General features: G+C 39.1%; 1 protein-coding gene across 4 annotated transcripts in view; it reads left to right on the top strand.

Moving 5' to 3' along the window:
* Window positions 1-13,788, top strand: part of Atp13a4 (ATPase 13A4) — a 136,209-nt gene that overhangs the window by 71,256 nt on the left and 51,165 nt on the right. For all 4 annotated transcript variants that reach the window (XR_009586933.1, XM_060370168.1, XM_060370169.1 and 1 more), the window contains 5 exons: window positions 2,814-2,884; window positions 2,971-3,051; window positions 4,110-4,179; window positions 5,414-5,548; window positions 7,427-7,496. Coding sequence is in view for 3 of the 4 variants with exons in the window: in XM_060370168.1 (XP_060226151.1) it covers window positions 2,814-2,884; window positions 2,971-3,051; window positions 4,110-4,179; window positions 5,414-5,548; window positions 7,427-7,496 (427 nt within the window). In the remaining variant the exon portion in view is untranslated. The remainder of the gene's footprint in view (window positions 1-2,813; window positions 2,885-2,970; window positions 3,052-4,109; window positions 4,180-5,413; window positions 5,549-7,426; window positions 7,497-13,788) is intronic.

Here is a 13,788-nt window from a genome sequence, read left to right as displayed (position 1 = left end):
CTCTCCCTCTGCCTGTAGTTGGTCTCCTAAAACCTTTCCAACACAGATTGTAAAATTTGTGGAATTAAAAATAGAGGCAACCCTCACTTTGTGCATCTTTAATCCTAAAGTCAAGGGACTTTCAGACGTTCCATTCTGAGGCTGGCTTGAGTCATACACTGGATGAGAGAGTGCCAGAGCCTGGAATGCTAGAACCAAGATTCCAGCCCCACGAGTGACATAATAAAAATGACTGTGAGGAGTAAAGCAAAGGTGACATTAATATATGACCTTCTTCAGGAAGACGAGGAGGACTGAAGTTAAGGCGCCATGAGCACTAAACATTTGGGGACTGCAGCTGTGCCTGCTGGCTCAGTTTGCAGGACTGCAGCCAGGGGGGAGGGATGCTCAAAAGGAATTTAAGGTGTAAAGGAAGAAACTGGAGCTTCCAACCTGGGCTGTGCTGGCTAACGAGCCCCAGCGTTGTTTACTTTCAAATGCTCTTACTATGTTTGACAGCTTATGAGGACAGGATTTTTCCCAGTGGCAATTTGTTCCAATTTTATACTGAAAATCAATCAGAAATAGACATGTTTTCAAATAATTTCTTTTGTAACAAACCTCATTGGAATTTTTACAAATTATAACATTTAGCACTTTTGCTTGGCTTCCATTGACACACACACACATAAACACACACAGCATATAGCACATACACACAGAGGGAGTGGAGAGGGAGGGGGAGAGAGAGAGAAAGAGAGTGAGAGCAAACTACATGGTCACTGGAGTAGAATTATGATTCAGTAAGGCTTTGGAAATTAGAGATTTACACTGTATTTTGTAGCTAGCACATGCTTTAACAAAGCGATCATTTATTTAATAAAAATATAGTGAATTTTTTTATTATGCACCAGTTAGAGGCTATTCCCAGTTTTAAAATTTACCTGATGGTTGATTATAAAATTGATAAATGTATACTGTACCTAAAGGAGCTGAATGGAACTTATATATAATTTGGTTAATTGCTTCAGTTTATTTCTGGGAAAACTGAGGCACAGGGAAAATTAGTTGATATTCTCAAGGTCACAAGTAGAAGAGCAGGCAAGACAGGAAACCTTGAACTGTTCAACTTCAACTGCACCTTAGAATTACCTGGGAAAATTAAAAAATATTTATGTCCAAAGTACACCGGACAAATAAAGTTTGTTTGGTCTTGGCCACAGGACTGAAACAGCAATATTCTTTAAAGCTCTCTAGATTCTTCTAATAAGTACCTCAAGATTATAACGGTTGCTCCACAGCAAACTGGGAGCCCCATTGCTTCTCTTGGTGCTTCCTTTGGTCTCCAGTTCTTGGAAATTCATATCACATTTAAAAACATGTGGAGGGAATCAGGAGTAAGAAAGAAGAACTGTCACAAGCAAGGCTCTCTTTTCCTTCCCTCTGCCAGTGCTCTCTGAGCCCTACTTACTGGAGAACACTTGGTTGTGACAACCTCTTCTCTCTTCTGTTGTTGCCTTGTTTTTCTGTAGGCTGCTTTACAACCTATCCTTTGTGAGACCAGAGCACTCACCTTTCATTTTAGCATCTGGGCTGCTCATAATGTAGCTTAGTTTATCTCCACAGCCTTACCCTTCCTTCTGCACTCAAAGAGACCCATTCTCTTGTCTCTTCCTTTTTTGACTTAGTTCTTCAACTGAGCAAAAAAATTCCCACCCTTTAACATTATGGTTCTGATGTTATCATGTCCAAAATGCTCCCACCTTTTCTATATGTCTACAATATTTTAAGACAACTTTTTTCTTTTTTAAAATTTTATTTATTTATTATTATTATTTATTACAATTTATTCACTTTGTATCCTGGCTGTAGCCTCTGCCCTCATCTCTTCCTGGTTCCACCTTCCCTCCCTCTCCCCTCCATGTCCTTTCCCTAGTCCACTGATAGGTGAGGTTCTCCTCCCCTGCTATAGGACCCTAGCCTATCAGGTCTCATCAGGGCTGCCTGGATCCTCTTTTCCCCCTAGTTAGGTCACCTCACCTGGGGGGGGGGGGAAGTGATCAAGGAGCTGACCTCTGAGTCCATGTCAGAGACAGCCCCTTCTCCCTTATTAGGGAACCCACATGTAGACTGAGCCTGCCTATGGGCTACATCTGAGCAGGGAGTCTAGGTCCTCTCCAGGCATGGTCCTTAGTTGATTCATTAGCCTCTGCAGGACCCCGTGAGCTCAGATTTTTTGATTCTGTTGGTCTGCTTGCAGAGCTCTTGTTCTCTCCAGGTTTTTCTCTCACCCCTTCTCCCATAAGATTCCCTGCACTCTGCCCAAACTTTGGCTATGAATCTCAGCATCTGCTTCAATGCCCCGTTGGGTAGAGTCTTTCAGAGGCCCCCAGTGGACTGCTCCTGTCCTGTTTCCTTTCTTCTACTTCCAATGTCTAACCTATTATAAGGCAACATTTTTTACATCATTATATTTTTATTTCTTTGACATCTGTGTTGGGCTATGAAACTTAATTTTTATTTTGTAATATGTTTTCTTTCCTTTTTAGCTTGCAAGGTAGTAAAATATGGAGACTGGGTTTTATCTGTTCACGTATTTAACAGTGTGGTGAAACATGCTGACTGACAACTGGATGACAACTTCTAATAAAAATACTGTTTGTGTAGTAGAGGCAAATAGAGTGGGAAGTTAGGAAAAGATGAAGTTTTAAGAAGCATCTCTGGTGCTATCTTTGCCTTTTCCACAAATGTCTCCTTGACCCCCGAGTTGCTGTGTGTGCTCTGATCTTCAAACCTGAGACTTTTATAATACACTTTTTCTTTTCTTTTTGTAGGTGAGATACATAAAAGTGCAGAAGATAAGATATGTTTGGAATAATGTAGAAGGACAGTTTCAAAAAATTGGGTAAGTCGCTTCAGCAAGTGTATTCACAGAAGAAAAGTGTTGTCTTAAAAAATGTTGCCGCCACTGGATTCTTCTTGTTGTTTTAGTTCCCTGGAAGACTGGTTCAGTTCTGCAAAGATTCATCAGAAATTTGGATTAGGTCTGACATCAGAAGAACAGGAGATCAGGTACTACATGTATCTAGCCCCAAAAGGCTGTGATTGGCTAGGCAGATAGCTCAGTATGGCGGTATTTATTCACCAATATCAAAAAGCATTGCAATGATTTGCTTAGTGTGTTCTACGCATGACCTCAGATATCTGCAGAGCAGCTTGATGGGGTCAGGGGGTAGAACAGGAGTGACCAATAACCCAACAGAAAAGATGGACACACACACACACACACACACACACACACACACACTGTATTAAAAGGGGAGACCTGTTTCTGGAGCTTGGAAGAGATGCAGTGCATTGCAGCATCCATGTTACTTGCATGCTTGTAAGAACTGCAGAACCTCAGCATGCCCTTACTGCTACTAAAGCAAGTCTTTATTTTAATGAGATCTACCCAATTATCTGTGTTTACATAAAAATGGAGGCCCATAACCTATGCATTTGCAAAGCTCTTTTATCTGAGAGTCTAAAAGGAAGGCACAGGGAATGGTTAGACTTCTCCACAAGAAAAGAATTCATCAAGTGCCATGTCTCTGCATAATCAAAGCAACACAACTCCGGGATTTCAGTTAGTGGGATGTATAATTACCAGCTTTTTCTGAGAATCAAGGACTTTTCTGCTCACATTAAAACAAATATTCAGCTTCAAAGTACTCCTGAACATGAGCAGAAACCATAGGTACCATATTTCCCTGTCACAAAAATCTTCCCATTCCATTTCTTTGGAACTATAGTGGGGAGACTCAGAGTTGAGAACATATGAGTTCTGAAGCTGTTTGAGAGAAAGTAGTAACACTAGATTCCAAAAGTACCACTTAGGGACATATTTAGGTTCATGGAGTGTAGTTCAATGGAAGCAACACGATCTTGATTACTGGTTTGCTCCTGGGACCCCTCCCACTCTTCAGTTACTTTGAGACATATGGGTGTGCTATGTAACAAGAGACACTTTGATTGACTCCAGAAGTGCGAAAAAAGGATATGGAATAGACCTTTTCTCTGCATGTGCAAGAGATGCATTTTCTTTCACCACTGTGACCAGGTAATCAATCTGTGGTCTATCCCCATAGGAGGTTAATATGTGGACCTAACGCTATTGATGTTGAAATCACGCCTATTTGGAAACTGCTCATCAAGGAGGTAATATCTCCAGTATTTTGCCTGGACATTGGGTAGAAGAGAATGAATCTTTGGTCTGGTCAGTTGGGGATGCTACTTGTTAATAAGTGACTGTAATTCATAAGCTGCTTTAAGAGAATGCAAACCGTGCTTCCTGGACATGCCATGTACTCTTCCTTCATGCTCTTCGTGCACAGTGCACACTACAATACAAGCTGTGACACTCAGGCTTGACCAGCATTTACTAAGATAAAAATGTTCTGTTGTGCCTTTATTGTCGGCTTTATTAGTTTTAAACTACACAGCAGTCCTCTGTGTGTTTCTGATAGCCCATCTTCATTCATCTTTGCCTTTAAAAGGATTCCTAAGTTGAAGATTCTCTCTCAATATTTCTAAACTCTTTTGCAGGTGACAGAAGGCAAATCAAAATGTTTGAGAAAGGTTTTGGGAGCCTCCTCCCTAGCCAGAAGTCAGGATTCCCATTTTCTGTAAGCAACTGTAGTGAATCTGAGGAAAGGCACAACTTTTCTTTCTTTCTTTTTTTTTTTTTTCACAACATATTTTTATATAGCATTACTACAACTACAACTGTTGGTGTTGATGTCTGATGTCTGTTCCCTCCCCGTGAAGTAGATAATGTGGTTACAGCTTGCCATGTCTAAAAAGCTCCCCACTTACAGAAAATGCAGTCTTGCATTCATCCATTAATGAAAAGTTCTTTAATGGCATTGTATGCAACAGCTGTTTTATCATACAGGGGACAACAGAGAAAGTAGATTCTTTAAACCTGAGTATGTTGCCTTTCTGAAGTCCAGGAATTGTAATTGGGAGATGATAACATCTGCTCTTCACCCATTACTCAGATGCTTAAATCTCTTTGTATACTGCTAAGTGCACCAGCCATTAAGATAAGTGCTCTGGGGTCAGAACACTTTAAGGGGTTAGATTTTGGCTCCATGACAGTCACAGTTGCATGACCTTGAGTAAATATCTCAAGATCTGAAGCTCATCATAGAGATAATTAATGACTTTTGGTTAATGAGGTAATTATGAGGAAAAAAATAAAAAGATATAGGAGATGTGGCTCAGCACATTGTCTAGGATATGGAAACTGCTGATTAAATGCAACACCAAGAAGAATATGTTGTGTGGGGTGATTTATGTCACAGTGCTGATTATGGAAAGGAGTCAACCAACAGCCATGTGTGAAGCCCAAATGCCATTCTTGTCTTCTTGTGTTTACGTCTGCTAACAGGTTCTAAATCCATTTTACATCTTTCAACTCTTCAGCGTCTGTTTGTGGTTCAGTGAAGATTACAAGGAATATGCTCTTGCCATCATCCTCATGTCTGTCGTTTCCGTAGCTTTGACCGTGTATGATCTCAGAGAGGTGAGTTTCCCTTGATCCTGTGACTGACCTCACCGGTTTGTTCTGAGACAAAAATCTCGAAATAGAATTTCCCAGTTCATGCCAAACAAGAGCATGTTTATAAAGACAGAGTATAATGGCTGCCTCTCATCTGGTGACAACTTTTCCTTCCTGCACATTCCAGTCCTTTAGAAGGCACAGGAACCTTTGTTTACAATGAATGCCTTAACCTATTTTTTTGTTCGGTGTTCTTCTTTCAAAGTTCTAGTTTCCCCCTTGGCTTTCTTTACTCGTATTGCAAGGGATCTAGGTGCTGCTGGAAGAAAGCCACAGAGAACCACGAAGTTGGTCACTATGACTCCCTAAGTGTCAACCTCTTCCTGGCAAAGTCTTCTGTGCACCTCAGAACAAGGTGTTCTTCCATGCTATGAGAACGATTTTCAAGCCGTCTCTCTTCAGAGATATCTGTCTTTTCCTCTTTCCTTTCTCATCACATACTCTCACAAGTTATTTCAGAAAATCGATAGAAGACTAGTAGGAAATTTGTACAACTCCCTACTCTCTATAGCCAAATGTTGCATTCTCTGCAGCCCTGTTTCTCTTCCCTCTCACCAGTGGAGGAAGTGTCTAAGACACCATCATCTGCGGGTGCCCCAGATACCTGCTCCTACCTTTTTGAGGATGCTCATGCAATCCACAAATGACTCTTCTCTCTGGCCCCTGGAAAGAGCTCCTCATCAATGTTTAATGTTCTCAGGCCTCATCAAACTGCAACATAAAACTCAAACAAGGGAATGTTTTCTCATTACTCTGCACCCACCTTCAGTTGCTACTGCAGCTTCCTTCTTTGTTTTGCTACAAATCTTGATTCTTCACACCCACTCTTATGATCTGAACACTTCTCTTTCATTCTTTACATGCTGAAATGATTTCTTCTTTCATATTTCCATCTAAACAACTTTTTAAAAGTAATTTGATGAAATAAAAAAAACTTAAAATTAGGTAGTCATTCTCATGTACAAGGAAAAGTATATGGCTTTATTAAAAATAAATTTAAAGCAGAATAACATTGTGAATGAATATAGGATTTTTTTTCCACTGAAAGAATTGCCAGTGTCCAGGTTGGACTTTTAGGACTTATTGGGACCAGCTGTTCTTTACACTTTAGCAATATTAAACACACACACACACACACACACACACACACACACACACGGTCATTTTCTCTTCCCCATTACTGTCTTTCAGTTTTCTCCCTATCCCACCGAAACCACTCTTCTCAACAAGGCCCTCTGCTATTTTGATAGTGTGTGTGTGTGAGACCTACTGAGTTTAATTAGGGTTGTCATAAGCATGAATTAGTAGTTATTTTCTGGAGAATGGTCAACTTAGCAGTGACTCTACCACTAAAGAAAATCACACTTTCTCTTCCAGCAACCATTAACTCCCTATGCCCCCCAACAGAGAGGTGGAGCCTCATGTGCCTGTGCCTTTAGGGAGTGTCACAAATAATGACGTTTGATAAAAAATGAAAACCTGAAATGATTGGAAAACTTAACCCCACAGAAACAGTTTGAAGGTCATTCACACAATGCTTTCTTACTAAATGTGGAATAAAACGCATTTATTTCTGTCTCTTTGCTTTAATTCATTCTCAGTGTGGTTCATTCATCAAAATAAAACAACAGTGGAAAGACTACTTGGAAATTTCTTTGTGCTACAGAATACATACTCCAACTGCTGGCCAGAGATCCTTTTCACTTGAGTGACAAGTTACTCAGCTCTTCTTTCCTACCTAGGCTCTTCAGCTGGCAGCATAAAGCCCTAGCAACAAACTGAGTAATAACTGTGGTCTATACCCAAACAGATAAAGGTTGTCTGTGTTCCTTCTTTTTGCAGCAATCTGTAAAACTGCATCATCTTGTTGAATCACATAATAGCATTACAGTCTCTGTGTGTGAGAGAAAAGGTAAGTTCCACTATTTTATACCTATGTGTTATATCCAGAGGCAATTAGAAAGTGACTTAGCTTTGGTTTTCTGATTGTTCCTACTAACACATCTGCATGTGAATTTTTCTTATGCCTTTGCTTATAAGAAAAAGGAATCTTAGATCTTTTCACCATGAGAAGGAAACATACTTTATAGAGGTTGAATTAGCATGGCAAACCAAACATATCTGTGAAGTGCATAGTTCAGTTGATTTTTTGATACATGTGTATACTCATAAATGCATCAACATCATCAAATTAACAGCAGGACTCATTCCCTGCAGTTGCTTTGAGCCCACTTACTGTCTTTCCTCCCCACTTGCCTCCCTCACACACAAGTAGTCATTTATCTGCATTCTGTCACTATGGGTTAACATCTTGATTTAGAATTGTACGTAAGTGGTATTATGTAAGAAACATACTTTAGTAATTTATAATATATTTTAAGTTAATTTGGTAAGAGGAGATCATAGTTCACAATGTAAGATTCACCTGTTTTTGTTTTTATTTTAAGAGTATTAATAGTACGTTCTTTCTTTATTCCCTAAAGCATCTTGTTACATGGGCATGCATTTGTTCAATTCACCTGTGACCAATATTTGAATTATCTCATCTTTGTTGCTGTTATTATGAACTGTAGTGCTGTGAACAGTCAGGTATGGGTCCTTTCATAGACATGCTCTATCATGTCTGTGAGCATATACCTAGCTACAGAGTAGCCGACCCTGTGGTAGACCCTAACATTTTAAGAAGCTAACAGATTGTTTTCCAAAGGGATCGTAGCATTTCCATTCCTACCTGGAGCATATGACAGTCTCAGTTTCACATTCTTGCCCACACTCAGGGTGGCCAATCTGTTTAATTCTAGCCACTTTCATTTGTGGAAGTATCTTATTGCTTTAATTTGCATTTCTCCAATGGCTAATGGCCCCGAACTTCTTTTCAATGGTTTGTGACTCACATGTCTCTTTTGAAGTATCCATTTGTATCTTTTGCTAAGCAGATTGCCTCATTATTAAGTTTTCAGTCTGTTAGCAGACATCTCCTTTCAGTCTATGATGTATCTTCTTATTTTTTTCACAGCACTTTTCAAAGAGCAAATGCTTTCACATTTCTTAAAGTGCAGTTAATGAGCCTTTCCCTTTATGGGTCATACTTCCAGTCTAATTCCTAAGGCATCTTTGCAAAGTCCAAGGTCACCAAGCTTATCAATACAGAGAGATTTAAGTTTTGGTTCTATCTTGCATTTCCACTATTCTGCCTTTGTGTTTGGTTTAGTCTGATCTTTGCTCTTCTCAGACCGCTATTTAGGCACTCTGATGACATTTGTTGAAAAAGATTGACTTTGTGCTGGTGTGTTGCCTTGCACTTTTGCCAAGAGCCTGCTGTCTATTAGGTGGACCTGTTTCTGGACTCCCTGTCCTACTGTACTGTTTTATTCTCTTGTTATTTCGGCAATAAATCGTATTTATAATACGATCTGAATAAGTAATGTGAGTGCTTCAGTTTTATTCTCTTCCAATGCTACTTTGATGTATAAGACCTTCCCATCTCCTTTTAGGGTTATTATGGATCATTAATTTGGAATGATCTAGAATCACCATGGAGACAAACTTCTGGACACACCTATAAATAATTATGTAGATCAGCTAGCATCCCAGCACCTTTCTTGTGCTAACTGAGGTCAGAAGACAAAGCACTTTAACAGTGAGTGGCATTATTCTGAGGTCCTGGATTGAGTGGAAAGCAGAAAGTAAACTGAACATTAGCATTCCTCTTTTCCTCCTTCCTGACTGGATGTAATGTGGCCAGCTGCCTGAACCCTTTGCTGCCAGACTTCTCTTCTGGTTGGACTGTATTCCCTCATCCTGTAAGCTGAAAGAAATCCTACCCCCTTCAGGTTGCTTATTGCCAGTTATTTTGTCACAGCAAGAAGAAGATAATTAAAACAGAAAACTGGCACTGGGAAGTGGTATTGTTTCTCTGATAAACATGGCCATGTAGGTCTCTAAAGGTCTTAGGCCTTGGAAGTTATGTAGTGCCTAGAATGTGCAAGAGTCTGGTGCTGTCAGGTAGAAATGTCATAGCACGGTGGAAACACAGCTTAGTGGGCCATTCTGATGGAAACCTGAAAGATGAGAAAAGCAGAGAGAAGCAGACTGTGGTTGCCTAGCTCATGAGGTTTCAGACAGAAACAATGACTCCACCAGCAACTGAGCTGGGAGCTGTTTGTGTGATATTTTGGCGAAGAATTTTATTTCATTCTGCCCATGTCTGGAGAACTTGAGCTAAACTGAATTTAAAAATAGTAGACTAATCAGTTAGGTGGAGAAGATTCCTTGACAGGAAAACATTCATTGGCTGTGGCATGGCTGCCTTTTATTGCCCTTATCCAGGTCTACAGTGAAAAGGAGCAGAAATTTGGGCAAACAGATGTAAACAAATGTGCATTTGGTTGGTGAGGAATAGAGATTGACTTTGGAGCCAAGATACATACTGAAAAGGAGGTTATAATTATTAAAGAAAAGCATCTTCTTCCACACTGGGACAATAAGAAATGTACCGTTGTGACAAGACCCCATTCATCAAACTTTGATACTTGAAATGCAAACTTATTTGAAAGGAGAGGGCTGAAACTGAGAACGTAGCTAACAGGAATCTTTGCTATAGTAAATCAACTGCCTAAAGAAAAGTTTCTCCAGGGTCATCACACAGAAGTTGATGTGGCTGAAGTCCAGGCTGTATCTCAGGCTGGCAGCAGAACTAAGCAGCATTGTCCATATCTGATTGATTTTGGAGGCATGAAAGATACAATGTTGAGGCGGGTCATGGAATCCATGGTCACGATCTATGGCTCCAGAGTGCTGTTGTAGGAAATGTGTGGGAGGGTCAGAGTCCTTGCAAGGAGCCCCCAAAGAAGACATTGATTGAATCCATAGAGTCTAAGTTTCAGGATATATACCAGGATGCTAGGGCAATGGTATCTGAGTAGGAAAGTCATAGCATGGAGTAGAGCTGGACTAAGAAAGAGGTGATGTGTGCTGTAAGTGACAGAAGAGGAGGAATGTGGTTACCCCAGCTCTGTCTATCCCATATGATTACATTATGAGCCCCAGATGCTGGATATGGAATTTGATACTTGCTCTGCTGTGTTTAGATCTTGCTTTGCCTTGTCCATTCCTTGCTATGGAGTCAGAATTTTTAGTGTGCCATTGTATGACAAAAATATGTAACTTGATTGTGTGTGTGTGTTTTAAATGTTTACACTTAATAGTTTATCTTAAGTCTTAGATAAGACTTGGACTTTGGGCTTTTAAATAGTATTGCAACTATTGAAGACTTGGAGACTTGTAGAGACATCCTAAATTTATATCACGCTATGAGCTGAAAAGGAAACACCTAAGGGGCAAGAGTGGTGTGTTGTCATTTAAGATGACGTATTCGAGTGACAAGTTGATAAGGGATGGGCTGTGATGGTGAATATCGGTTGTCAACTTGACAAGATCTAACCTCACCCAGGAGTCAATTCTCTGGGTGTATTTGTGAGAGGTTATCTCAGTTTAGTGTTTGAGCATGTCTAGGAAAGATTATCTTGATTAGGTTGACTGAGGTGGGTTGTCCTACTTAAACTGGGTGATACAATTCCATGGGTTGGGGTCTTGAGCTGAATAAAAGGGGAGAGTGAGCTGAGCTCTTTGCTTTTTGACTGTGAATGCCCTGTGACCGGCTGTCTCTGGCTGCTGCCACCGTGATTTGCTCTTCATAATGGACTGTGTTCTCTTGGACTGTAAGCCGTTCCTCCCTCCGGTTAGTTATTGCCAAGTATAATGTTGCAAAAATGGGGACATATAGTAAAAAAAAATGCAGACACTTTTCAAAATGTCTAAGAAAATAATTTATCTATTTGATGAGATTTTGATTAGTATGATGTTAAATCTTTAGGTCAATTGTAGAAAATTAATGTGTTTACAGGTTTGAATATTTTCTTCATGGATGGAGATTTCTTTATGTCTTCTTTGCTTCCCCTCATCTGTACTTTGCAGTTGTCAGTGTATGGGCCTCACACATTCTTTCTCAGAGTTATTCTTAAGTATTTCAGAGTTGTGATGCGATTATAAATATCCCTAGAAGTAAGTATTTGTTCATTCTCTTCTTATCCGTAGCATGCATTTACTGAGAGTGCCCAGCCAGAGTGTTAGGGATCTTGTTTTCACATGTGAGTCTTTGTTCACAGGCATATTCAGGAGCATCCTTAGTAAAAAATTTAAAATAAAGTGAAGGATGAGTTCTTGATGTCACTTCCAATTTGAGTTTAGCTGTAAATTTTTTATTTTACTTTGATGACTGGACTTGCGTTTCTCGTTCATAGTGAAAGTTTCAATTCTCAGTGATAGCAGAGAATGGTTCATTGGTTTTATTCTACTAACACAACAACCTCAAGACAACAAACCAACATTCATCAGTGAAGCAATTCTGAAAAACAGTTCATAATGTTTTAAAGAGTTCCCCACCCAATTGTGATATCTCATTAGAATCAGAGCCAAATATACAATTTGATTTAATAAATTATGCTTCAGTGTCATTAAAAATAGTTCTCTGCATGGTTCTGCCAGCAATGTAATGGATTCATTTCGCTCATTTGTTTTAGACTTTTAGTGTCAGCTTTTCAAATTTATTTTTATTTTACACAGATACTCTAAAAATATCTCTATGTTTAAAATTTAAATTCATAAGATATTTAGGAGAGTTCAATTCTTTTACCTTGGTTCTTCATCATTATCACTTTTGTTAGTTTTTAATTTATTCTTATATTTAAGAAGATAAGAAAATTCTATATACAGTAATAGCTTATATTATGCACGCAAATAGATTATATAATTGTACTGTCAATTTTTTATTTTAACTGTTATTTACACACGGGTATTTATATGGACCTTTTATGACAGACTATATATACGTTATACATTGCTTATGAATGTATAGACCTCTCTTGTGGCTTCCCATCATAAATAGTGCTACAATAAAACGTTTCTACATATGTCCTTTTATCTTTTAATCAGTGTATGTATCTTTGGTATAGATTTTGAGAAACAAAATATCTAGATTAGAGAATAAATGCATATACATTTTTGCTAGATAAATATTGCCAACTTTCATTCAGTAAGAGATTGTGCCAGTTTGCATTTAGATTAGAAATGTGTGAATGCCTATTTCCTCACTGCTTTGCCAACAGAATATGCTGGCAGATTACTTGATTTTTTTTTTCTAGTCAGAGAGGAAAACAATGTCATCTCATGTGTAGTCACCTACCTCTCTACTCTTTTTGTACAGAGAAATGTTAAAAAGAGAGCATCCTATTTTCCAGGACGACTTATAAATAAGTTGCTGAGGTTGTTGAGATAGCTCAGTTAATACAGAAGTTGCTAAGCATGAGGAGTGGAGTCCTGCTCTCTGGAATCCATGTGAAAGCCAGGCACATGTGGAAGTCTCCTGAAATCCCAGCGCGCAGGAAGCAGAGGCAGGAGGTCTCTGGGCAAACTTGTGAGCTTCATTGGAATCATCAGCTCTAGACTCAGCAAGGAACCCTGCCTCAAAAACATTGAGGCAAAAGTAATGGAGAATGACACTTGGTGTCATCTTGGAGCTTAAATTTGCTCACTCACATTTGCACATGTATCCATCTACCCATACGCAAACATGCGGGCACGCATGCACATATTTCATACATACAGACACAAAAGAAAAAAAGAATAAAATAGGTCACTGTGCATTTTTTTTTTGAGACCAGGACATTCTCTTGAAGAAAGAGCAGTGTCATCAGGAAGCTGATTGACACAAGTCAACAATTCCTGGTCTGCTCTTTGTCATGTTTTCTCAGTAATGTTCTTCATAGGAAAGGGATCCAGGATCACCCAGTGGTGGTGTTTGCCATTTATTGTTAGTATTTTTCAACTGTTTCTTCCATGACCTACATTTTCCCACTCTGGTTATTTTGTGAAATGTCCCTATGTTTGGTGTTGGCAAATCACAGGTATGTACATGTGCATATGTGTGTGTGTGTTTGCTCCTTCCCTTCAGAATGTGCATAATTTAAATTTGTTCTATTATTAGCAATGTTAACTTGGGTTACTCAATTATACAGTATCTGAAAGTTCTTTTCTTTTGTGAGTTTGCTATTTTTCCTTCTGTAATTAATAGTTATTTTGTTGAGAAATATTTTGAGACTTATATAAATAGACTCCATCAAATTTTCACCCATTAGTTTTATTTT

The sequence above is a fragment of the Meriones unguiculatus genome, chromosome 17 (assembly GCF_030254825.1).
Source record: "Meriones unguiculatus strain TT.TT164.6M chromosome 17, Bangor_MerUng_6.1, whole genome shotgun sequence".
NCBI lineage: Eukaryota > Metazoa > Chordata > Mammalia > Rodentia > Muridae > Meriones > Meriones unguiculatus.
This window is presented reverse-complemented; position numbering and strand designations above follow the sequence as displayed.